The sequence below is a fragment of the Lycorma delicatula genome, chromosome 3, assembly GCF_047948215.1.
Source record: "Lycorma delicatula isolate Av1 chromosome 3, ASM4794821v1, whole genome shotgun sequence".
Lineage (NCBI taxonomy): Eukaryota > Metazoa > Arthropoda > Insecta > Hemiptera > Fulgoridae > Lycorma > Lycorma delicatula.
In genome coordinates, this window is record NC_134457.1 from 148,193,275 (window position 1) to 148,218,750 (window position 25,476).

General features: G+C 31.5%; 1 protein-coding gene across 2 annotated transcripts in view; it reads left to right on the forward strand.

The window, feature by feature from the left end:
- The window catches only part of LOC142322100 (pyroglutamyl-peptidase 1), a 36,445-nt gene extending 14,428 nt beyond the window's left edge, over window positions 1-22,017 (forward strand). The window contains exons 1-4 of one of the 2 annotated variants that reach the window (XM_075360781.1): window positions 1,995-2,176; window positions 6,232-6,465; window positions 11,549-11,778; window positions 20,847-22,017. In XM_075360781.1, the coding sequence (XP_075216896.1) occupies window positions 2,069-2,176; window positions 6,232-6,465; window positions 11,549-11,778; window positions 20,847-21,048 (774 nt within the window). In that variant the 5' untranslated portion in view covers window positions 1,995-2,068 and the 3' untranslated portion in view covers window positions 21,049-22,017. Of the gene's footprint in view, window positions 1-1,994; window positions 2,177-6,231; window positions 6,466-11,548; window positions 11,779-20,846 lie in introns of those variants that run through there. The other variant, XM_075360782.1, reaches the window with a different exon arrangement.
- The last annotated feature ends 3,459 nt before the right edge of the window (window positions 22,018-25,476 follow it).

Genomic DNA, 25,476 nt, shown 5'->3' on the forward strand with positions numbered 1-25,476 from the left:
CACTGAACATAATCATTAATTATATAATTTAAAATTACTATAATATAATTGTAATCTATTTTTGATGGCCTTTAATCTTGTACATATTTCTTATAGGGAATAATTACAAACTTGTACTTTTTAAATTGTTTTTCTTTACACTTGTAAAAAAGAGATATAACTTCTAAAACTTCCATAATTATTTACAAGTACTCGGGAACACAATTTCACTTAAGTTGCGGAAAAATTACCTGTAACTTATAACTTGTACTTTTGTGGAAGAGGTCCCTGATTTAAGTAATACTGATGTGCATATTTCTAACCAATACTAGATACAAAATATTTCAATAACTATTGCCCTTTCCTTTCAAGAAATTCAATTTCTGAATTTTACCTTAACTTATGAAAGGAAAATTTATGTTATATGTTTACAACGTACTCCCCCTGAACATTCACATTAGTCTATTTAATGGAGTAAATTGGGTATAAAGGTTTGAAGATAACACATTTCTACTTCATATAAGCCATCACATTTGGGTAATTTTACAATAAACTAGTTACATTTTTTAGCACAGAATTTTTACTTCAGTTGAAAAGATTTTAAAAAATACAATCTTTTCTGCTAACAGACAGGTAGCATTTCTTAAGCTTTCTAAAAGAAAGTTTTTAGAGCTCTCTAAAAGTAAGTCATCTTTAAGTCTCTAAAAGATTGTAAATATGCCTGTTCTATTCCACAATCACCAGTGTGAGGTCCCTCCCACATTTTCACTCATTCTGTTGTAAATTTATTTTACTTAAGTTACTTTATTCTGTAACAATTTTTCAAATGAAATTGCATAATACTGTTGACAAAGTATATGATCATAATTTTACAAGTGTTCACACCACTAACCCCAATAAACATTCAGCTATTCATTTAAAATATATATACATTTCATGTGGCAAAATGTAATCTCTACTTGTTAATTTTTAAATGGTTTTACTGCTAGGTTGGATTGCAGTAGGCTATGTCGTACAACATGAATGTGTGTGGATAAACATATTTCATTATTATTGACAATATGACTACAGTTGATGTGACTGGCAGTTAAAATAAGTTAGGCACCAGTTGGTGCAGAATTTTTTGTCACCTTCACAGATTGCGTTTCATTAAAATATCTTATTTGGTGTTTTTTTGTTCTTCAATAATTGGTGGAAAATTGGCACTTATGCTGCTGCTGTTGGATATGTGCAGTTCTGTTTTCATCATTAATTAGAATTTTATCTCATGACCTCTGCACAGAATTTTATACTTAACAATAGCTCTAAACTTTTTCATTCTTATAAAAAACTGTTATATTTCAGTGTAATTTTTTAATTTACTAAAAAACATTTTAATATTAATAAATATATATATATAAAAATATTATAAAATATATGTTTTGATTTATTACAAAAACTGTTTAGCTGATTTAAACCTGATGATATACATAAATTAAAAGAAAATTGAACTTGTAGTGTATTATATTAAAATCAAAATTTTTAATTTATAATTACTATCTTATAGACTGTTTCAAGATTGCCCAATTTGCCCCCTCCCATATATATTTTATAACTGCTATCTTATAGACTGTTTCAAGATTACCCAATTTGCCCCCTCCCATATATATTTTATCTGCATTACTGACTTATTTTTTTCATATTCACAATTTAACATTGAACTGCAATAATTTCTAATCATTATAGAAATGTTTGAACCATTCTTTTTAATAAAAGCATGAGCTCCAGTAAGAAAAACAGGGAATGCAGTCATTGAATGAAAATGTCATTAGTTCTATTATGAATTATAAATTTTTGGTTTCATCATAATTATATGTTTATTTTTTCGTATTTTATAATTATTATGTATTGGATATTAATCAATACATATATTTTGATAACTATCATTTGTTTGGAGACTTGTAAACCACAGGCACAGTAATTATTATATTTAGCGTAACATCACTTTTTCTGACATATTTTTGGAAAGGTATGCATCCTACCATATAATTTATTATCTAGCTTCATTATTTACAATAGTCATAAAAACAAAAGATATAAAGTTATAAAAATGCAGAAAATAACAAGAAATATTATCATGAGAATTCAAATGGCAGTTATCTCACAACCACTGAGCCACTACCTAAACAAAATGACATTAATGAATTATTACTGCCAGGTAATTGTTTACTTAATAAAAACAGATATTATGTTGAAATAGTTAAGTCTTTAAACTTTTAATTGTTCAATGCTTTTTGTATTAAGTGGGAGATGATTATATAATTTTAGCCCCATACAGCAAGTTCTGTTCTAAGAATAGACTTTATAAAAAAGGCTATCGAAGAGTAAATTACCTATTATGTATGGGTTACAAATCATTGTACGTTAAACAACAAAAATTTTGGTTTTAGAAACATTATATTTTATATTTAAAAAAAAAAATTGATTTACTTGATTGCCAATATTTTGTTTATTCAATGATTCTTGACTGTATATTTTGTATTTTAAAAATTTTTTAGCAATTTAGATAGATAGCATGCCTACCTGCTACACTTAAGGTCCCAAGTTCATATCCCAAATAAATTCTGAAATGTCTATAATGAGTCTATAAACTCCACTGTAGTCACTAATGATTTAAGAAGTTTATGTGACAAAAAAACCCCTTTTTTATCACAGACGAGATTAATAGTACTTTTATATATTTTAAAAAAAGTTCAGTAAATATTAGTCAAGTTCAGTTTTTAAAAAAAAAATGTGATGGGCTGGGCTGGCCAGTTAGTGTAGTGCTTAACAGACTGACTTCTACATCAGCTGGTTTCAAGTTCAGTTCATAACAAGAATCAGACATTTTTCAATTATTATTTCACCCTTCAAGGAAATAAGTTCTTGGGTATAAATAATGACTTAATTATAAATGTCAATGGCCAGCTTTTGCAAATGAAAAGAGTATCTGGAAGAACCTTTTGCAGATGAAAAAATATATATATATTCTGGATGTGAACGATCATCTTCTGATACTAGAAAGTGAGATTGCTATTCCTATTTGGGAAGCAAAAAATTGAAAACTCATAAGATACATGAAGAGGGTCTCAAGATTTTATCAGGGGTCAGATGAAGTTTTTAACAGAATTTCTTAATTCAATGTCATGTTAATTTCTTAATTCTGACTAGCTGTGTTCACGATTTGTACATTACCAAAGAAGATTGTCCCAAGGATTATGAGGTGTATCATACAAATAATCTGTTGAGTCAATTTTTAAAGGTATTTGCATGTTACATGAAATAACATGAAAAGAACATAAAAGAATTCACAATTGGCGAGGCAGAGTTGCAGTGTAGCAGAGTTTGTACAAAGATTTATGGATAATAACCAAACTATATATCAGTGTTTCATAGATTGCAAGAAGGTTTATGATTGAAAATGTCATTAAAAATTGATATTAAAAACCATTGAAGTTGATTTTTTATATAAATTATTCTAAAATAAATATTTTTATTTATTTTACCTCCTTCAATGATGGAAAATATTGCGTTTAAATAAATTCAAGTATATAGTATAACTGGGAAGAGAAAAATGTGATAATAATGTGAACATGAATAATAACAAGGGAATATTTTTTAAATAAGTCATTTAAATTATGACATTTGTGTTATCATTTTCACTTATAATTCTAATCCAGTAGGATTGTTATAGTGTAATGATATGTAGCCTGATGTTCTTACACTGTTCAAAGTAATTAAACATGAAAATTTAATAAAGTGAGTGGAAACTTATAATAAAACAGAATAAATTCCTGCATACCATAAATTAGCGCTGTCCAACCGTTTTACAACCAGGGGTGCATCTGAATGATTACAAAGGTTGCACGGGTACCAGTATTCATTTCAACTATCTCCACACTACTGCTGCTACTAACAAAATCAATAATTATAAATAAATAAATAAAGACAAAATAATTTGAAAGAAAAAACAATTATATTTACTCACCACATAATTGATGTGAAATTTGACACTGCATACTCGCTGCAAGTTGAGGAAAATCTGGTGTGTAGCTGGAACAAGCTGCTCTTAACACGTCATCAAGGTGACAGGAAGTCTTGTCAGGCAGGATCGGTACTTGTTTTTGATGATATTTAGTGATGAAAATGCAACTTCATAAAGACACAGTGAACCAAAACATGAATATATTTTCATGTATTCTATGTATTCATGTAGCCCCATCGCTAAACGGCTTTCTCTTTTAGCTAGTACATAACAGATTTTGTAAGAAACTTCTGTGAAGTTACTGGTGTCCTGATCAGGTTTTGTAAACACAGATTGTTGCAGTTGTAATTTAGATTTAAATTCTTTAATTTTGTGTTTTTCTCAGTTCAGAATTCACAAGAAATTCATTATTAAACTGTTTGCAATTAGTCAAAAAACATTGCTCTACATTACTTCTTTTAGAAATAGACACACTAGCATTACACAATAAACACACAGATATTCCCCTATATTCAATAAAACAATATTAGTTCTCTCATTCACTGTTAGAGCTGTAAGTTCTGTGCCTTTTAGTCGTGTTAAGACTACACTAGATATTATGTTAAAATAATGTCTAATAATTTAAAGAACTTCAAATTATACCAGCAGAACATTGGCCTATTTCACTTCACAACTACCAAGTTATACTGAAGTTAAAATACAAGAATTAGATGGCACTCAAAGAGTTAGAATTGTTAAAATGTGTCAAATTCATCTTCTTATTGGCTGAAGACTTATTATGTTGAAAGATAGAAGTTCATTGATTTTTCTAAATAACAGAAAATTCACTGGCCACACCCATATGCTAATTAATTCAAAAACTCTCTCTCACGAGAAACATCTGTTTCTATTTTAAGAAAGTTAAAATTTATTAAAATTGGTGTTAGGAAATACAAATAACAAAAGGGACTCAGGTTTACCAAAAAATAGAAAAGAATGTCAGTTTGAAATTTATTACAAAGAATGTTAGTAGCTTGAGTGGAGAGCAGACCACCAAATGAGTGACAATTACCTAATTTGTTCTGTTGAGCTAGACTTATACCTTTATACCATTATAAAGGTAATGGAAAATATAACGGCTAAAATGTATTTTTTAATCCTTTTTAAGATAAAATAATAATAATAAATTTTTAAATTTAGAGTAATAATAAATTTTGAAATGTGAATTAGTAATAAAAATTGGCAAATGGGCACGGGCGCCAAAAGATGAAATGAAAGGCACCATGGCACCCACAGGCCCCGGGTTGGACAGCGCTGCTATAGACCTTGACCTACAGTTTTTATATTTATTCTCTGCATTGTATTATGTTTTCTTATTTTCACAGAGACACAGTAAAATATAAATACATATATTCATTCCAGGGAGCCTATGCTCAAGCTAGAGCTCAACCTCTTGATATCATTTTTCAATACTTCTTTTCTTCTTTCTATACACCATTTCTTTGAATTTTTTCATTATATTATGTTTTCTTATTTTCATCAAGACACAGTAAAAAATATATATACATATATTCATTCCAGGGAGCCTTAACTCAAGCTAAAGCTAAACCTCTTGATATCATTTTTCAATACTTCTTTTCTTCTTTCTATACACCATTTCTTTGAATTTTTGGCATTTTTTTTCATATAGGCAGTTTATTTTGACCTATCCAAAACTTAAAAATAAACATAAAAAATGTATCATAAAATAATATACAGTTAAAAAATTAAAACTTTAAATAATACTTTTTCAATTCTTCGTTAAATTTTTACTTTTTGAAGTCAGCAACAAATTATGGATTATTAAGTCGGTGAGTATTTTTAATTTGGCACTTACATCAAAAAGTTAAAATTCAAAGAATAATGCAAAAGTATTAATTTTAAATGTAAATTATTTTTTTTAGCCCACCAGGCTGGCCTAGTGGTTAACTTGTTCCAAATCCATTGTTCAACAGCTGATTTTCCAACTCAAAGATAAGATTCAAATTTCAGAAAAAAGTTAGTTGCTTTTATAAGGATTTGAATACCAGACAATGGATACCGGTGTACTTTGGTGTTTGGTTTGGTGGAATGGTCGGTCTGAATCTGTAGAGGACTTCACCTCATTTGCATGTCACACATATCATCACCATCTCATTGGGCCATGGGCAGTTGCTTATTGTATATATTTATATATATTTATGTGTGAGTATGTAAATAATTCTAAACATATGTTCATGTCTTATGTCTAGAATGTTACTGAAACAGCACCTTCACAACAAACGACAAAACGCAATGTGGTTGTCACTGGTTTTGGCCCATTTTATGGACATCCTGTAAATGCAAGCTGGGAAGCTGTCAAATTGTTACCAGGAATGAATATTGAAAATGAAGCAGATATTAATTTAGTTATTGAAGAAATTCCAGTAGTATATAATGCTATAGAAAAAAGAATCCCTGAGCTATGGAAACAATACAACCCCCTGGTAAGTAATTTAGTTTATTTTTTACAAGAGGAAACCTCCACATATTTTAATTGCACATCTCATAAACTAGTTAATCTCTACTCTGTATTAACAGTAAATGTAATTTCAGTTTTAACCAACTTTAGATATACATATGCAGATGATATGAATAGAGGAAGTATGAGTATTATATTGTTCTAATATGACACTAAAGAATTAATATTATAAACCATTGGAAGAACTAATGATTTCTTTGACTTAGTGTGGTTAAGTAATATTGTTCTTTAGAACAGATATTTTTTATAACTATTCTTTAGAACTATTAATGTTTACTATTGAAAAACTATCAGCAAAATAATATTTAGCAGCCCAAAGTGGTCAAGTCATTTAAAAATGGATTGAATAGTTATCCAGAACTCATCCAAAATGTATGTAACAAATTTCCTTAATAAATTACTTTTTTTATCAATAATAGATGCTGTAAGCAAAATATTTTCACACATGAGGAGTTGTTTATTCAGATTACTCGTAATATTTAAAATATGCAAAAAGTTTAAAGAATTAGAATGAATAGTAAAAAAAATAATATCTGAATTTATTACAAAGTATAACTTCTTTACATTTATTCAGTTTGATAGCAGAAGTACACGTTTAAACACATTGTTTTCCACAGAAAGGAATACAACCCTTCACTTTGTTACTTTACTTTATCTGTTTTAGTTTTCTTATGGTTGTAATGCATATTAAGCAAGCATCTGAAGTACAAGCACAAATCAGAGTAGCTTTCACTTAGAGTAATGATTTCCCATACACACCCAGCTCCTGTTGTGAACAGAGAGAAAATCTAATTTGTATAGTAAGAATATTAATTAAAATTTCAGTAGGTCTGACATACTAGGATTCAACAGTATATTTAGCTTAGTGAAAAAGATAATATTTTTGAGTGTCAGATTACCTATAACTGTTATGACTGCAGTACCTATCACACAATATACATATATTGTGTTATTATTACATATATATATATATATATATATATATATATATATATATATATATATATAACAAATTATAAGTTTATGAATAGTTAATTTTTTTTTTTAAAGATATTAATATAAACTACAGATATTGAAGAAAACATTTTTATGAATTCATCATCATGACATATATTTTGTAACGATTGGCATTTTTGTTTTTAATCCAGGCGTTTCCTACTGGCCTGCAAACCTACAAAAAAAGTAAAAATTTTTATTTTATTCTGTTTTTTTTTTTTTAACATGTACAGGAAAAAAATGACTAGGAAAGTTTTTTCATTTTATTTCACCTTAGTATCTTCTAAAAGGTTTTGAAGATATTTAAGTATCCTTTTGTATAATTAAGTTAAGTGTAAGTAGTAACTAGTAAGTAACCAATTAAGTATACTTTCTGTATCTAAGAGTTAAAATGAAATTTCTACAAATAATAAGCAGAGATTTAAATTTTATATTCATAAAATTTAGACAATCATTGAGTTGTGATTAATAATTATTCACATTAATATACAAATTTTCACTTGAATGTTGGAAAGAACTGATATGACATTGAAATAACTTTTTTTTTCTTCAGTCATTTGAGTGCTTTGATGCAGCTCTCCAAGATTCCCTATCTAGTTCTAGTCGTTTCATTTCAGTATACCCCCTACATCCTACATCCGTAACAATTTGTTTTACATATTCCAAACGTTGCCTACCTGCACATTTTTTTTCCTTCTGCCTGACCTGCCAATATTAAAGCGACTATTCCAGGATGCGAAAATGTGGCTTATAAGCCACATAATATGTAGCCTATAAGTCTGTCTCTTCTTTTAACTATATTTTTCCAAATGCTTCTTTCTTTCTTCATCTATTTGCCGTAACGCTTCTTCATTTGTCACTTTATCCACCCGTATGATTTTTAACAGTCTCCTATAGCACCACATTTCAAAATCTTCTAATATTTTCTTTTCAGGTACTCCAATCACCAAAGTTTCACTTCCATATAAAACTATGTTCCAAACATATACTTTCAAAAATGTTTTCCTGACGTTTAAATTAATTTTTGATGTAAAAAAATTATATTTCAGACTGAAAGCTCGTTTTGCCTGTGCTATTTGGCATTTTATATCACTCCTGCTTTGTCCATCTTTAGTAATTCTACTTCCCAAATTACAAAATTCTTCTACCTCCATAATCTTTTCTCCTCCTATTTCACATTCAGTGGTCCATCTTTGTTATTTCTACTACAAAACAAAAGTAGTGACTTTTGTTTTGTTCTTGTTTATTTTCATGTGGTACTTCTTGCGTAGGACTTCATCCATGCCATTCATCGTTCCTTCTAAATCTTTTTTACTCTCAGCTGGAATTACTATATCATCAGCAGATCATAGCATCTTTATCTTTTCATCTTGTACTGTTACTCCGGATCTAAATTGTTCTTTAACATCACTAACTGCTAGTTCTATGTAAAGATTAAAAAGTAACGGGGATAGGGAACATCCTTGTCAGACTCCCTTTCTCATTACGACTTCTTTCTTATGTCCTTCAATTATTACTGTTGCTGTTTGGTTCCTGTAAATGTTAGCAATTGTTCTTCTGTCTCTGTATTTGAACCCTAATTTTTTAAAAATGCTGAACATTTTATTCCAGTCTACGTTATCAAATGCCTTTTCTAGGTCTATAAATGCCAAGTATGTTGGTTTGTTTTCCTTTAATCTTCCTTCTACTATTAATCTGAGGTCTAAAATTGCTTCCTTTGACCCTATACTTTTCCTGATATAAAATCGGTCTTCTCCTAACACTTCTACTCTCCTCTCAATTCTTCTGTATGGAATTCTAGTTTAGATATTTGATGCATGACTAGTTAAACTAATTGTTCTGTATTCTTCACATTTATCTGCTCCTGCTTTCTTTGGTATCATGACTATTTATTACACTCTTTTTGAAGTCCGACGGAAGTTTCCCTTTTTTGTAAATATTACATACCAGTTTGTATAATCTATCCATCGTTTCCTCACTTGCACTGCGCTGTAATTCTGCAGGTATTCTGTCTATTCCAGGAGCCTTTCTGCCATTCAAATCTTTTAATGCTCTCTTAAATTCAGATCTCAGTATTGCTTCTCCCCTTCATCCTCTTCAACTTCCTCTTCTTTCTCTATAACACCATTTTCTAATTTATTTTTTCTGTATAACTCTTCAATATATTCCACCCATCTATCGACTTTTTGCCTTTCGTATTATAAATCGGTGTACGATCTTTAACACATTTAGATTTTAATTTATGTATCCAAAAATTTTCCTTAACTTTCCTGTATGCTCCATCTGTTTTACCAATTATCATTTCTCTTTCCACTTCAGAACACTTTTCTTTAATCCACTCTTCTTTCGCTAGTTTGCACTTCCTGTTTATATTATTTCTTAATTGTCTATAGTTCCTTTTACTTTCTTCATTACTAGCATTCTTATATTTTCTACATTCATCCATCAGCTGCAATATATCCTCTGATATCCAAGGTTTTCTACCAGTTCTCTTTGTTCCACCTAAGTTCGCTTCTGCTGATTTAATTATTTCCTTTATAACATTCTCCCAATCTTCTTGTACATTTTCTACCTTGTCTTTTTTACTCAGACCTCTTGCATGTCCTCCTCAAAAATCTTCTGTACCACCTATTTCTCAAGCTTCTCTAAATTCCACCGATTCATCTGATACCTTTTCTTCAGGTTTTTAAACCCCAATCTACATTTCATTATCACTAAATTATGGTCACTATCAATGTCTGCTCTAGGGTAAGCTTTGCAGTCGATGAGTTGATTTCTAAATCTTTGCTTAACCGTGATATAATCTATCTGATACCTTGCAGTATCACCTGGCTTTTTCCAAGTGTATGTTCTTCTATTATGATTTTTAAACTGGGGATTGGCAATTACTAAATTATACTTCGTGCAAAGCTCTATTAATCGGTCCCTTCTTTCATTCCTTTTGCCCAGCTTGTATTCACCCAATATATTTCCTTCCTTGTCTTTTCCAATGCTTGCAATCCATCTCCAACTATTACTAAATTTTCATCTCCTTTTTACATGTTTAATTGCTTCTTCAATTTCTTTGTATACACACTCTACCTCATCATCATCATGGGCGCTTGTAGGCATATAGACATTAACAATAGTTGTCGGTTTAGGTTTCAATTTTATCCTTATTACAATGATTCTATCGCTATGCATTTTGAAATACTCTACCCTCTTCTCTATTTTCTTGTAACTTACAAGATGCATTACAAGTTACAATGCAAAACCTACTCCTGCCTGCCCATTATTTGAAGCTGTGGTAATTACTCTAAAATCACCTGACCAAAAGTCGTTTTCCTCTTCCCACTGAACCTCGCTAATTCCTACTATATCTACATTTATCTTATCCATTTCCCTCTTTAAATTTTCTAACCTACCAACCTTTTTTAGGCTTCTAACATTCCAAGCTCCGATTCGTAGAATGTTATTTTTTAATTTTCTGGTGACCCCTTCCTTCGTAGTCCCCACCTTGAGATCTGAACGGAGTTTAGTTTACCTCCAGAATATTTTACCGAGGAAGGCGCCTCCATCATTTTTATATGAAAATGCAGAGAGCAACATTTTCTTGGAAAAAAAGCAGCTGTAGTTTTCCATTGCTTTCAGCTGCACAGTACTCAGATGATTGAGTGATGATATGGCCGTTTAAGTCTTGACCTACGCCCTTAACAACTACTGAAAGAGCTTCTGCTCTCTTTCAGGAATCATTCCTTAGTCTGGCTCTCAACAGATACCTCTCTGATATGGTTGCACCTTCGATCCAGCTATTCTGTATCACTGAGGACTCAAGCCCCCTCACTAACGTCAAGATCTCATAGAGGGAGGAAATAAATATTATGAATATTATAAAATTGTACAGTATAACTGTACAAAGTTACTACTGCTCAGCAATTAGTATGAATATTTATCAAGATTTTAAGTAACAGAATTGAACTTGTGTTTTATTTTCAGTATACTAATTTATAAGTTTGTAGTAAACATCAGTGTTGTAAATATGCCAATACATAATTGTGAATTTTTGATGGCAGCTTGTTATCCATGTAGGAGTTTCCAATCTTGCAAGAAATTTGACTTTGGAACGGTGTGCTCGCCAGTCTGGATATAAAAAATGTGATATTAAAGGTCAAAAACCTCTATTTACTACATGTTTTGGCTCTGAAAAAATAATTTACTCCTCTCTTGATATTTTGGACTTGTCTGGAAAAATTAATACATTGAGAGACTGTGTTCAAACCAGTGTATCCACTGATGCTGGAAGGTAATATTTGTAATATTTATAATTAGTATAAAACATCTAGATGTGAGTGGTAACCAGGTTGAGAGGTAATACAATTCTAGCTAAAAATTTCAGTAGAATTAATGCAAAACAAAAACTTCAATGTAAAACTTCAAAATAAACGGAAAGTTTTCTTTAATAGAATCAATTTGCGTATTAACTAGGTGAAATACCCATTCTTTGGAATGGCAAATAACTGATTTTTAAACTCCCAACTTTATTCTTTAGTTCTTAACATGCAATTTGCATAGATAATTTAAAATTTGATTGGTAAATAGAATATATGAATTGCAAAAGTAATGATAAAAAATATAATAACCAAAAAATCTGATGCTGAGATTTTTTTCACATAACACTTTCCTTTAATATTTCCAGCTCTTTCAGAAAATTACTGGAAATGCAAAACAATTTTTTCCAGTATAATTAAAGAAAATTTTACAATTTTGTATATTGTTAGCATAAGATTTTTATTTTCTGTTCAGATTCAAAAATTCATGGTGTTTAGTAAATCCATGCTTATTCTGTTTCACCCTTGTTTTGAATAATCTTGACAGATTATTTGAAAATATCCTATCCTTTTTTGCATAACTTGTACCATGTGATTTGACTTAGGCCACATCAAGCATAAGTTTACAAAGTTGCCCAGTTTACTACAATTTTATAATTTTTTCCTTATTCAAGCTCAGTCAGTCGTTTTAGTGATATTTTATATGTTTCTGCATTTATTTTAATTTTGTATGCATTTTTTCTTGTCATATAGCTACAATCTCTGTTTGACATTAACATTGTAGAATTTGTACTTTATCATTTTAAACTTTCAGGACTCTTGTTTATTTGCAATTCCATTTCAAATCATAAGAAGGACACATTTAGCATAAATACCATTTTCAGAACTCCTTGTATTGGCATTTCTTCTATTTTAGCTTTATACAGCATTAGGTAACATCTCCTTCCCCACTCATTATTTGGTTATTCTTCCTTCTTGTCTTTGATATCTATTGGTCTTTGATATTCTCAGCAAATTTAAGATTCTAAAATAAAACATCTGCTTAATTATTAATCTGTCTGTCCATTTATAAATTGGAAATTAAAACTTTTTTTTTAATTATGAATTAAACTTAGACAAAGAAGTATTTAAACTATTACAAAGTATTAAAACATTTTATAAAAAACTCTTGACATTGCAAAAAATGTTGAATAAAATATCATAGATGTAGAGAATGCAATAGAAATGACATCTATAGAACAGAGGCAATTATTAGCAGAATTAATAAAAAAGATCTTTCGGAAAAAGATTAAACAATAAAAACAAAATAAATATAAAAGCATACAATATAGAAAAAAAGGAAAAACATAAAAGCAAAAAAAGTTATCATTAGGAAAGAAAATTGCTTGCAAAAGACAGAAGATTTTCTAAATAAAATGTAGTATACAACAGAAAAGGAAAATAAAACTAAAATATCACAAATAAATTATAAAGAATCTAAAAACTTAATTGGTAAGAAGGTTACAACAAATACATTAATATGAACCCGAGTTTAATAAATTAGCAAAATATCTAGCAGAGATGTTGAAAAATATGGGGATATTGAAAAAGCAATATATGGTAAAAATTCAGTCAAAGCAGCAGAAAAAAAATTAAAGAAAAGGTAAGGATAACAGAAAATTGCAGGACTGTATCGTTTGATAGAAAATTAAGTACATCTATATACCACTGAAAGAAACTATTAAAATAACCTGAAAGTAGAAATTATCCCAATATTAGAAAAAATACTTTAACAGAATCAATTCTAAATGAAAGGCGGGTTAGATATGGGTAATCCGCCGTCTGTGTTACAAGCAAAGTATTCATACATTATACTGAAGAAGAAAATTTAAAAGATATTATGAAAAATGTTTGGAAATATATGTTTGGAATATATTAGATATATAGATGACACAATATTAATAATTAAAAAGTTATAAATAATACTGAAGAAAGGATTTTGGAAGAAATGAACGAATTACATCATAACATAAAAAATGTACTATGGAAAAAGAAGGATAAGAGACTATTAACTTTCTAGATTTAACAGTGAGAAGAAATAACAGTAGTTTAGATTTCAAAGTATACAGAAAAGAAATTTATACACCTAACATCATAGCTTACTACTCAATCATAAATTACGATGGAATTTATCTAAAATGCATCAACATGTAACTATGTCGAAGTTAAAAAAGAAGATAATAATTGTACTCAATATAAAAATTATAACGATCACAGCAGAAAAAAAATTATATTTTAATAATATATCATAAGAAGGGATTTGACCACCTTCTATTTCCTCATCATGAGAATGCATAAACCATTACTGGTCTGTAAGCAAACTTCTTGTCATGCTTAATCTCTCATTTTTGGATACTTACATAACTATTGTTTACTGCATTTCAATTCCTTAATAAATTTAGTAGATCTCGAAAGAAAAATTTAATAAACATATTGGTTACTGTAAGAATGTTTCCCCTTGATATGAATTAACAATCATTTTAGGGCAGTTAAATGGCAAGCCCAAACTACTAAAGTGATTTTTAGATCCAATTTCTAGTTTATAAAAAAATGTGAAACACTATGAGCACACTTAAAATTGAATTCATTCTTTTATAAATGGCTAATCGATTGGAATTATCACGATTTTACCTCTCACACAAAATGTGTTACTGTAAAAGTATCTATTACTATTGTATTTGTATTAATACTGAGCGCTATTAGCTGTGAGCATAACGTTTAGGATCAGACTTTGTGTTCACCAAAGTAAACACTTTAATAAAATTCGGATCGAGCCTCCACGAGGTGTGCCTGGATATACCCGGAACAAATAGTAAAAATTAGCCTACTGAATTAATAAACTCCACAGCTTCATTTATCATAAAATCACACCTCACTAGATCACACCTAGAATTGTACGAGGGCTATTCAGAAAGTAAGGAACGTTTCCACCTGACGCCACCAGGCGCACGCCAATCGCGTATATATTGGTGTGCTCGTGCTCGGCACCTCAGTCAGCGTCCAGCCGTTACAACGGGAACATCTCCGCATCTGCCCGTTTTTTTATATACAAATTTGAAATGTGTGCTGCAATCGAAAATCCCGCCAGTTATGAAGTGCGGTCTGTGATTCTCGTTTTTTGTAGGCAAAAAACTTAAAACCAATAGAAATTCATCGGGAACTGTGTGAAGTGTATGGGAACAACGTAATGAGTGAAAGTTCTGTCAGGAAGTGGTGCATTCAGTTTAAAAATGGCCGAACAAACGTTCACGATAAAGAGAAGAGTGGACGTCCGAGCATTGTGACTGACGATCTGGTCTCCGTTGACGAAAAGATTCGTGAAAACCGCCGTTTCACAATAACTGAGCTTTCTCTATGTTTCCCACAAGTTTCTCGGACTTTATTGTTTCACAGAAGCTAGGCTACCACAAATTTTGTGCAAGATGGAGCTCCGTCACAGAGTGGACACGTTACTGAGTGGTTGAGATCACAGGCGGCATAATTCTATGACACAGGAATTTCAAAGCTTGTCCACCGCTATCATAAGTGCCTGAGTTTGTATGGTGATTATGTTTAAAAGTATATTTTAGTTTCTCTTTCACATGTATATAATGAAAAGTTTTTCTTGTACTTGGTTTTTTTAAAATTTCAAAACGTTCCTTACTTTCTGAATAGCCCTCGTAGCTTGGGACATAGTCCCACCACAGCCACAGGTGACCCCTTGACAATCAACCATGAAAGGTCTTTTAAGGAATACTCCAGTGGCTGAACCAAGTTACATCAGAGTTTTGAGAAGGCAGCATTCCAATATGGTGGGCTGCCACTTAGAACATTAAATGGGATCAGAAGCATTGAATGCCTCAACACTACATACACGAACAAGAAAAATATTAAGACAAAGCAAATCACCTACATTTCGACACACAATGTAAACTTGCTCATGCAGACTAGTAAACTAAAAATAATAAATGGCCTAATTGACCAACACAAAATTCTCTTTATGGGTCTGCAGGAAATAAGGAACACTACAGGACGCTATGGAATCTCAAGTATATAGGCTGTATAAAGGAATACCTGGGAAGAGAGTGATGAAAAATGTCCCACACTTTGGAACAGCTTTTTTATTCAGCCTCAATATAATAAATAAACTCCATACAAAATTCAAGTCACAATCCCCAAGAATCTCAACAGTCACCCTAAAAACATCTAATAAAACTACATTATAATAAACACCCATACATCCACTATTAATAAAATTAACTCTCCAAAAGACCATAAAGAACAGAAAATTTCTGGATTCTACTCGACCTGACTATAAATAACATCCCCAAAAACCATGTTAGACAATTAATCGGAGACTTCAGTGCTCAACTAGGCAGAGAAAAAAGATGCTGCAACATTAGAAAATGGCCCATCCAAAAGAAAACAAACAGAGACTCGTCGATCTCGGCAGACACCACAAACTAATCTCAAAATCCATATATTTCAAGAGAAAACCTCAAAACCTGGAAACATCCCAACTACCACTAAAGGAGAATGGCAACTAGATCACCACCACAAGTACATCTAAAATGTAAAGTCCTCAGAGAAGTAGACACAGGCCCAGATCACTATGTAGTTAAAATTAAATTTACTCCCCAAAGAAAGCAACAAAACCAAGCCCCTAAAACTAAAAGAAAAATGGATCCTGCCCAACTAATCAATAATGAAAATTACTAAAAAGCAACTAAAAATATAACAATCATGGATAAACTCAGAAACATTAGCCCCAATAAAATCCTGCAAAAAAATCAGTGGTGTAATAGTGAACGTGATGAAATAGTTAAGAAAAGACATCAAACATGGCTATTTTATAAATCCCAAAAATCTGAAACAACCTTACAAAATCTATTAAATAAAAAAAAAGAAATTACCACCCTAAGGAGAATAAACAGAAAACACCATAAAGACACACTGAGGTCAATAGAAGAAGAGTTTAATAAAATACAGTTGAGAGACTACTACAAAAACCGTAAAAAATGAGCTCCTAAAATATGATCCCCCAACCCTGCTAATAAAGAATGAAAATAGTAAACTGGTCCATAACAATAAAAACAATGTGAAAATCCTATCCAAATATTTCAAACAACAACTAAATTGCGAAGAACCAATAGAACTCATAAACTTCAACACCAACAACATCACCAGAAAACATCAACCTTCCCACAATAAAAGAAGTCACCAAGCACTGGGTGAGATGAAAAATTACAAAGCAGCAGCAGATCAGACTTTTATAGAGATCTGGAAACATGTAGGAAGATCAGCAAAAATTGCCCTTCATCAACATCTGGATCAAAGAACTACCAGAAAACTGGATTACAGCCTCATCCATCCGCTACACAAAAAGGGGATAAAACAGACCCTAACAATTACAGGGAAATCTCACTCCTAGACACAATATACAAAATTCTTTTAAGAATCATCCTCAACAGGATTAGTTCACAACTCAAGAAAGAACTAGTAGAATACCAGGGAGATTTCAGACCCTGAAGGAGCTGTCCAGATGAGATCATAAGCTAATAATGGATTAGAACAGGAAAAGAAACAGACATGGTGGTAACATTTGTAAATTTCAAGAAAGCTTATGACTGAATCTACAGAGAATCCCGACAAAAAATCCTAAGACACCTCACACTACATACCAAATTAATAAACATGATAAAACTGACCTTCACAAACACTGAGTTGAAGATACATTCAGATGTGACTCTTGGAACCACTTGAAATCAAAACAGGTCCTACACCAAGGTGATTAATAGCAGGCTTTTACTGCTATTATTGAACTGCATTCTAGAAATGGTAGAGGGAATGGCTCAAAAAATTACCTACCTACCTCCGGCCAATCAACTGCCCAGACGGTTCCTAGCCACCCGGGGTGCTACTCTACTATACCCCTTCAGCCACCCTGCTCAGGGCAAGGAAACGGAGGAAGCCAGCCACAAGCCAGTCAGTCGAAGATCAAAGAAGGAATCCACCCTCTTGAGTTCCCTAACAACTCTGGTACGTTCAGCCTCGTACCAGGGACAACGCACCAACCTCAGATCATTTGGAAGCAGATGATTGATTCATCAGAAGAGTGAGGACACGATCTTTATCCCATCCCGGGTCGAGAGAACCGATAAAAGAATGTATTTTTTCTTCTTATGACCAAGAGCTCTGTAAACGACACCCCAAGGATCCTTATTTCTCTGCTCTTTAATAAAAGACCGCCAAGAATCACGCTTAGAAGACCTAACCTTATGAAAATACTCGGTCCTTTTCCGACGACAGTCCGCAAGCAAGACTGCACGCCGATCAGGATCACCCTCACGTTGTACAGCTCTCCTGAGTCCTCTTCATCGCTGTCAAGTCCCTATTTCACCATCCAGCTACTTTCTCTCGACCCGTACCTCTGGGAATTGACTGTTCAGCGGCTTCAACTACCGTAGAAGAGAAATTCTCTGCCAGTTCTAACGGGAGAAAGTCCAGACTACGAGCAAAACCCAAAGCCTGGCCGCAAGAATATTAGACAACTTAGGCCAATCCGCTTTCCTGTGCAAGAAACGCCCCTGCTGAACAGGGATGTTCCCCTATAGACATCGTGCAGCCCGCATACCTACTCAAAAACTATTAGTCGATGATCACTCGCGCAATCATCGACCACTGACCAGTTTTGAATCCTACCGGTATATCCTTTACCAATGGTAACATCGATTTTGGTACCATGGAAGGCAATCCGCAACTCAACTGCACCAGCGAAAGTGGGCAATTCACCGGTTACATTAAAGACATCGAAATGATGCTGCCCGATAAAACCTTCGATTAACTCACCGCCATCGTCCGTGATCCTACTGTGTCAAAGAGACGATTTGGCAATCGCATCAACACCTATAAGAATTGGATGACCCACTACCAGACTAACAAATCTATCCCATCTTTCCACATGCTGTTCAGTGAGATCCCTGTACTGAAAGTACGCACACTCTACAACTAGGTTCAGACCATCCACGGCAAGCTTGATAACGACGTGATGCGCGTCACAGGCTTGTCGTATGAAGACGCTATCTAAAGACTTCCTGCACAGTACAGCGGACTTGCTGTCACCAACGAAAAACTTCCTTCAATCGGGAAAACCTTGCAGATCACCTTTAAACACATAAGGGTGTTGTGAACAACATTGATGCTGCATTTTTCAATAATTTCACCTAACTCAACTTGGACTATGTAGGCACCCTGGTCATTTAGTTGACCGAACCTAACCATCGAGAGAGTTGAAATAAATTTCAACTGCCCTATTGTAACAACCACACTCCTTACTATTCACAGAGTGCCTATGACTCTTGTGCACCCTTTTACAGTTGATGCAAGTCGCAGCCTCTTTTTTCGGCAGACAATCGTCATGCTTGTGGTCCTCTTCATCACAATGTACGCAGACCAATGCATACTTGTAGAATTTGGCCCTATGGCCGAAGCAACATTTAAAGCATTGCTGCACGTCAAGGTACTCCTTAATGCGCCAGGATGCAAAATCCAGAAAGATTCTACCCTTCAACAAGAACTCCCGGAAGAGATCACCACCTAATTTGAACACTCTGTTACACCGTGGGGCATTACGCTTCCCTGTTTTGAAGATAAGCCTGCATTCTTTTCTGAACGCAGCCTCGTCCAACTTGGTGTTCTGTTCCCTCATGAGGGTCAGAATCTCCTCATCAGAAAGGCTATGGTCTATGTCATAAGACTTCTGAAACATCCCAACCCCATACAGGAAAACACCTGCTTAGAAGTCTTCCCTTTAAAGCCCAACAAAGCTAGGGGGGTGATGTGGCGACTGGAATGTCAATAGGCAGGTGTCTTTCATGTGTCATTCCAGTCGCCACATCACCCCCCTAGCTTTGTTGGGCTTTAAAAGGAAGACTTCTAAATCAGCAAATACACTACAATTCGACTCCAAAATCACCAAGGTAGGATGTAGATGGATCAGAGAAATAAGTGAAGATCTAAAAGAAAAAGCCTTACACCAGAAAAGATTTAAACAAGAAAATCAAGAACAAATGCACATCATACTCACAACACAAACATTTTCAACACTCGAAAGTGCACAAAGATCAGAACGTATGAAAAGTACTGGGAGGAGACCACAAGGCCCAAACACTCTCATTAAAGAGACTTGGATAATGGTTTGATTAAAGTGATCCTAAGCCATTGTAAAAGATAATAATTAGCACTGGGTTGTAACAGTGTTACAACCATCATTTTGCATAGATTTACTGTTTGACTCATTTTAAACACTCTTAGCGGTTCACTGGCATATATTAAAGATGTACCTAGAATTGATACTGACAGGGAAAAATAATATCTTATTATTCTTCATCTGTTGCTTTATCTCTGTTTATTGGCCTCCTAACTAGATATGATCTAAACTGGTTGTTGCTTCACCTGATGTTCCTATTTTCTCCAGTTTTTGTGGAAGTTCAAAATCACACCACACCTGGCTGGCTGGTCATGAACAGAACTGCAACTGGCTGTTAGATAGCAGAATAATACACTTTATTTTTGGAATTTTATTGCTGTCAGAAACAACAACCTTGAATATTGTATTGCACTTATTGTTCTGATATTTTTTGGGTACTATATGTTACACTAAAATACTTTTTAAACTTATAAAAATACCGTACATACGATCATAAAGTAAAATACAGCCAAGCGTTTGCAAAGTGTAGATCACACAAATAAATTACCTCTTTAACAGATATAAGGATTTGATTTTATTGCTTTAAAAAATCAATACTTTTAAATAAAGAAACCAATATTTTCAGTCTGAGTGTATAAATATTATTTATGTCAATAATATTAAGGTATTATATATATAATTTTTTAAAAAATCATTTTTTATGTATTAAATTAAAATTATGTAAAAATTACTATTTTTAACATAATATTATATATATATTTAATATATTAATATTTAATATATATGTGTGTGTTTGTGTGTATTTTTCTTTTGTAGGTATTTATGTGAATACACCTATTATACATCTCTTAGTCAAGATCATTCAAGATGTTTATTTGTACATGTACCAGATCTACAAAAACCATATACATCTGAACAAACAGCACTTGGATTATGTAGAATTATTAAACTACTTGTTGAACAATTACGTGCTGAAAAAAATCAATTTAATCTTGATAATTTCTTAAAATTTTCATGAATTAGATCCTAAGCCATTTTAGTAACAGACTGGTATTAAGATATGGTTTATAAGTTTTTGTCAGATACAAATATCAGAAGAAAAATATTAAAGATAATGGAAAAATTAGTTGTTATAAATTTATTGGAATATGACCATAGTACAGAGTACAGAGTAAAATTTGGTGGTGGTAATTTAAATTCATTATATTTCAGGTATAATTACTCTTTTAGATATTAAGATAATAAAATTCCCAGCAATAAAATTACTCAAAATCCTGAATTAGTAAATTATTTTTATATTGGTAGAATAATTAAATTAATATGGTTCTTGTAAAGCTACTGTCTGTTTTATCAAGATTTTCAGTTTATTTTTTTATAGTGTAGCAGGTTTCCTAAATCTGTTTTATTCATTTGAATTGTTATTTTTTCCAGAGTTTAACACTTGTTTAATTTAGAATTAAATTTTCACTATAACAAAAATGTTTTTAAATTGTAAAACAATTTAAAGCTAATAAAAACATTTGAGATAACTACTGTATCGTAAATAGTAATAATAAACCAAAAAGAAAACAAAAACAGACTTTTGTACAAAAAAGGACTTTTTACACACACAAAACCCAGGACACATCCATAATTGTGCAAGATAAAAATAACAATATATCAAATCAATAAATAAAAATAAACAAGAATGGTAGAATCAAGAAAACATGTAGTCAAAAAAAGATATTTTGAGAAGTAGGGTGAAACGACTAAACAGAAAATACAATTGTAATTAAAATACAACTAATCACATAAAATGTAGTACAAACAATACGTTTGCATATATGTCATCCTTAGCATATTTTCAATGAACATAACTTTATGAATATAGAACTTAGTTCTAGGTGTATGGGATAAAAATGGTGGAAGAGAGATGTTGCTACAGAATAAAAAGTAATGGAGAAGTGCTTAAAACCAGTTAAAAGATTAATGATAATAAAATTGTGATAAATGTATATATATATAAAACTTAGCAAAAACAATTCTTTTGTTATTGTATTAGTCCGTATTCCCCTCTGTACTAATATATCAAAGACAAAAGTATAAAAACCGTTTACCACCAAGAGTCCAGAATTCGATAATCCTTCTTACCTTATGCTTATTATTTTTTTCTAATAGTGCTTTATAGGTTTTCCCTCATCATCAGTTAAACTTTTTCTTCCAAATCACACATTAAATTATAACATATAATTAATTAACACATTAATTATAACATATAAAAATATGTAGTCATAAATATTAAAAAATATAAAATTAAAAATGTTTTTTATTATGTGGCACACATGCAGTACTGTATTGAGTACAATACTGTATGTGTGGCTGTATGTAAAGCAGCAATGAGACAAAAACATCGTGCATCTCAAAGAAAAGGTGTGATATTGCTACACGACAATGTTCGCCCTCACACCGCCCAGCTGACCCAAAAAACTATTGGAAAAATGGGTTAGGAGATACTACTACATCCTCCCTACAGTCAAGATTTGGCTCACTCGGATTTTCATTTGTTTGGTCCACTCGAGTCCACTCCATACAGGAGGCTTTACGTGGAAAAAAGTTCAGCAATGAGGAGATCAAAGAATTTGTGGCTCAAACAACAGGACAAAGACTTCTTTGGATCAGGTATAAAAAAACTAGTTCATCGATGGGACAAGTGTATTAATATTGGTGGGGAAGATTAATGACTGGATAAATCACTGACAATCTTAACTTATTTTAATATCTATTTGCTATTCTTACAGTATACTTAAGTATAGATGTAAATACTGTGCCTACATAAAGGTTTGGACCCATCATAGATTATTATTTGTGAACCATTTTATTATTATACTCATTAAAAATTATTCTGCATAGTTTAAAGTTCCTTATAATTTCTTAAATAAAAATATTAAATAACGTATAGCTAATAATGAATATCTGTAAAAAGATTTTACTCATTTTATTTTAGTTAACTTAGAAATAAAAATAATTATTAAACAAAATCCATAGTGAATTTGGTGAAGAAAGTTTGCCACATTGGGCTGTGAAAAGTAATTGCTAATTATCTATTCACAGTGTATGTGCTTTTAATTAATTACTCCACATTTCTCACTTGCATTAGGTTTGTTTAAAGCCAGAGCAGCCTTACACTGAATCTGCTTTGTAACATTTTAATTTCAAAATTTGTTCTTCTGTGTGTATTTAAAGTGAAATGAATAAACCTTTATTTCTCTTGTAAAAAATATGACAAGAATTACAATATATAATTAGGAAACATAATACCTGCAAATGATAACCTGTGCACAGATATGAGCCACTTTATAACTTTTTATTTCTAAAAAGGGAATTAAAAATTAAATAAAAAAATAAATATAAAAATTAAACTCCTTTCAAAATTTATTATCTTAGAAAAACAATGAAAGAATAAAAAAGGGGGAAAAATTGAACATAATACTATAACAAATGAACACTTGCACCCATGTATTAAAATTCAACATTTTAGATTTAGTAATATCAAGAAGATACAAGAATAATGAAGGTGGTGTAAATAATATTTATATTGTTGTACACTTTTATGCTTATTATATTGCATAAATTGGAGTAAAATGAATATATCTGTTATGTTGTTAACACTATTTTGTAACACAAAAAAATTCTAAATAATGTTAGTATTAATATTATGACAATTATTATTAATTTCTATTTAAGTTTGCCTTCCTTAGTTTGGATTAACTCTATTATAGGATTTTATATAAAAAACTAATTACATATTGTTTAGACAGGATGGTAAAAACATGTTTAGAATAATGATTCATATACATTATTTGTCATTATCCACTCATCTGTTTCTTTAAGGAGTTTTTTGTTCACTCTGCCATACATAAATTTAGCAGTAATAAAATTTATTAAGTTTAGCAGAAATATGCATGAAATGTCTTCTGCTGACTGGTAGGTCATTTTGAGGTATTATACAGTAATCTCAGACCATCTAGTGTAGGTGATACTAGATTTATAGTATAAAGGTGATGCTAGATAGCCTCAAAATTATATGATGAGCCGGCCTCTGTGGTGCGAGTGGTAGTGTCATGGCCTTTCATCTGGTGGTCCTGGGTTCAAATCCTGGTCAGGCATGGTATTTTCACACATGCTACAAATTGTTCTCATCCTCTGAAATATTAACTAACGTTGGTCCCGGAGATGAAACAAGGAAAAAAAAATTATATGATGAATTACTGGTATTAAAGAGGTTTGTATTTTTGTTAATACATAAAACAATGCTTTTGATGTAGAGCTTACTCATTGTTAACACATTAAATTCCTGAATAGGTCAGCTGTAGGGTTAAGTCTGGGCTTATTTATTTATTTAAGTTTGTACGCTTAAGTACATGTTTCTTGCCCCTTCCCATGAACATACTACATACTGCAATATTGATTGCCATACACAAAATATTCAAGTGTTTAATTCTTGTACACATCCCGTTTAAGGTGTGGGTCTATCCAGACACAAAAATATTTTATTTTATTTACTTTTTCCAGAGACAAAAACATGGAATAAAGTTGGCCTTTTGCAGTTTATTGAACGCAAGGTTAAATTATTTAGGTTAGGAGGTTGACTATCATGATTTGTTCATAAACATGCCTTTTTTAACATTTAAAGTTTGTTGATGTTTGTGAAACCAGACTTTGACAATCCTAAGACCTTCTTTAGCTTATCTTATAACCTCATCCAATGAGGAGCCTGTAAAAATCAAGGCAGTGTCATCAGTGTAAGATATTATATATCAGTTTTTTTATATTTTTAGTATGTTATTTATGTACATTAAGAATAAGATAGGGGATAAGACTGATCCCTGTGGTAGGACATATACAATCCAGTGCTTAATGCTAATATTTCTGTTGTTCGTAATTATTTGCAATCTGGCTTTTAAGTATCTTGTAAATAATTTATGAGGTAAGCCATGTATTTAATTTTTGTAGCAACTTTGAATATGGAATAGTGTCAAAGACTTTTGCCAGATTTAAAAAAACTACCAAACTTTTTTTTATTATTCTTAAAAGTTATTTACTATGGAGCCAATCAGGTAATTTATCGCATCTTGGATGCTTTTCTTTGGTTGACATTAATAGATTTGCATGACATGTTGAATTTTCTTAAATATTTTGTCATTTGTGATTTAACAAATTTTTCCATAACTTTAGATAGACTGTTTAACAAGCTTATTAGACTGTAATTTGTGAAATAACAAATACAATGATCTCCCGATTTGAAAGGTGGGATAATATTACCAATTTTAAATTTATTAGATAAACAACCTACAATTCTTTAATAGGCTTAGCTATATATGGAGATTTTTATTTATGTGTTTTTAAAACCATCAATTCCAGGAGATGAATTATTTTTGAGAAAAAAATAATTATCAATTATATTGAT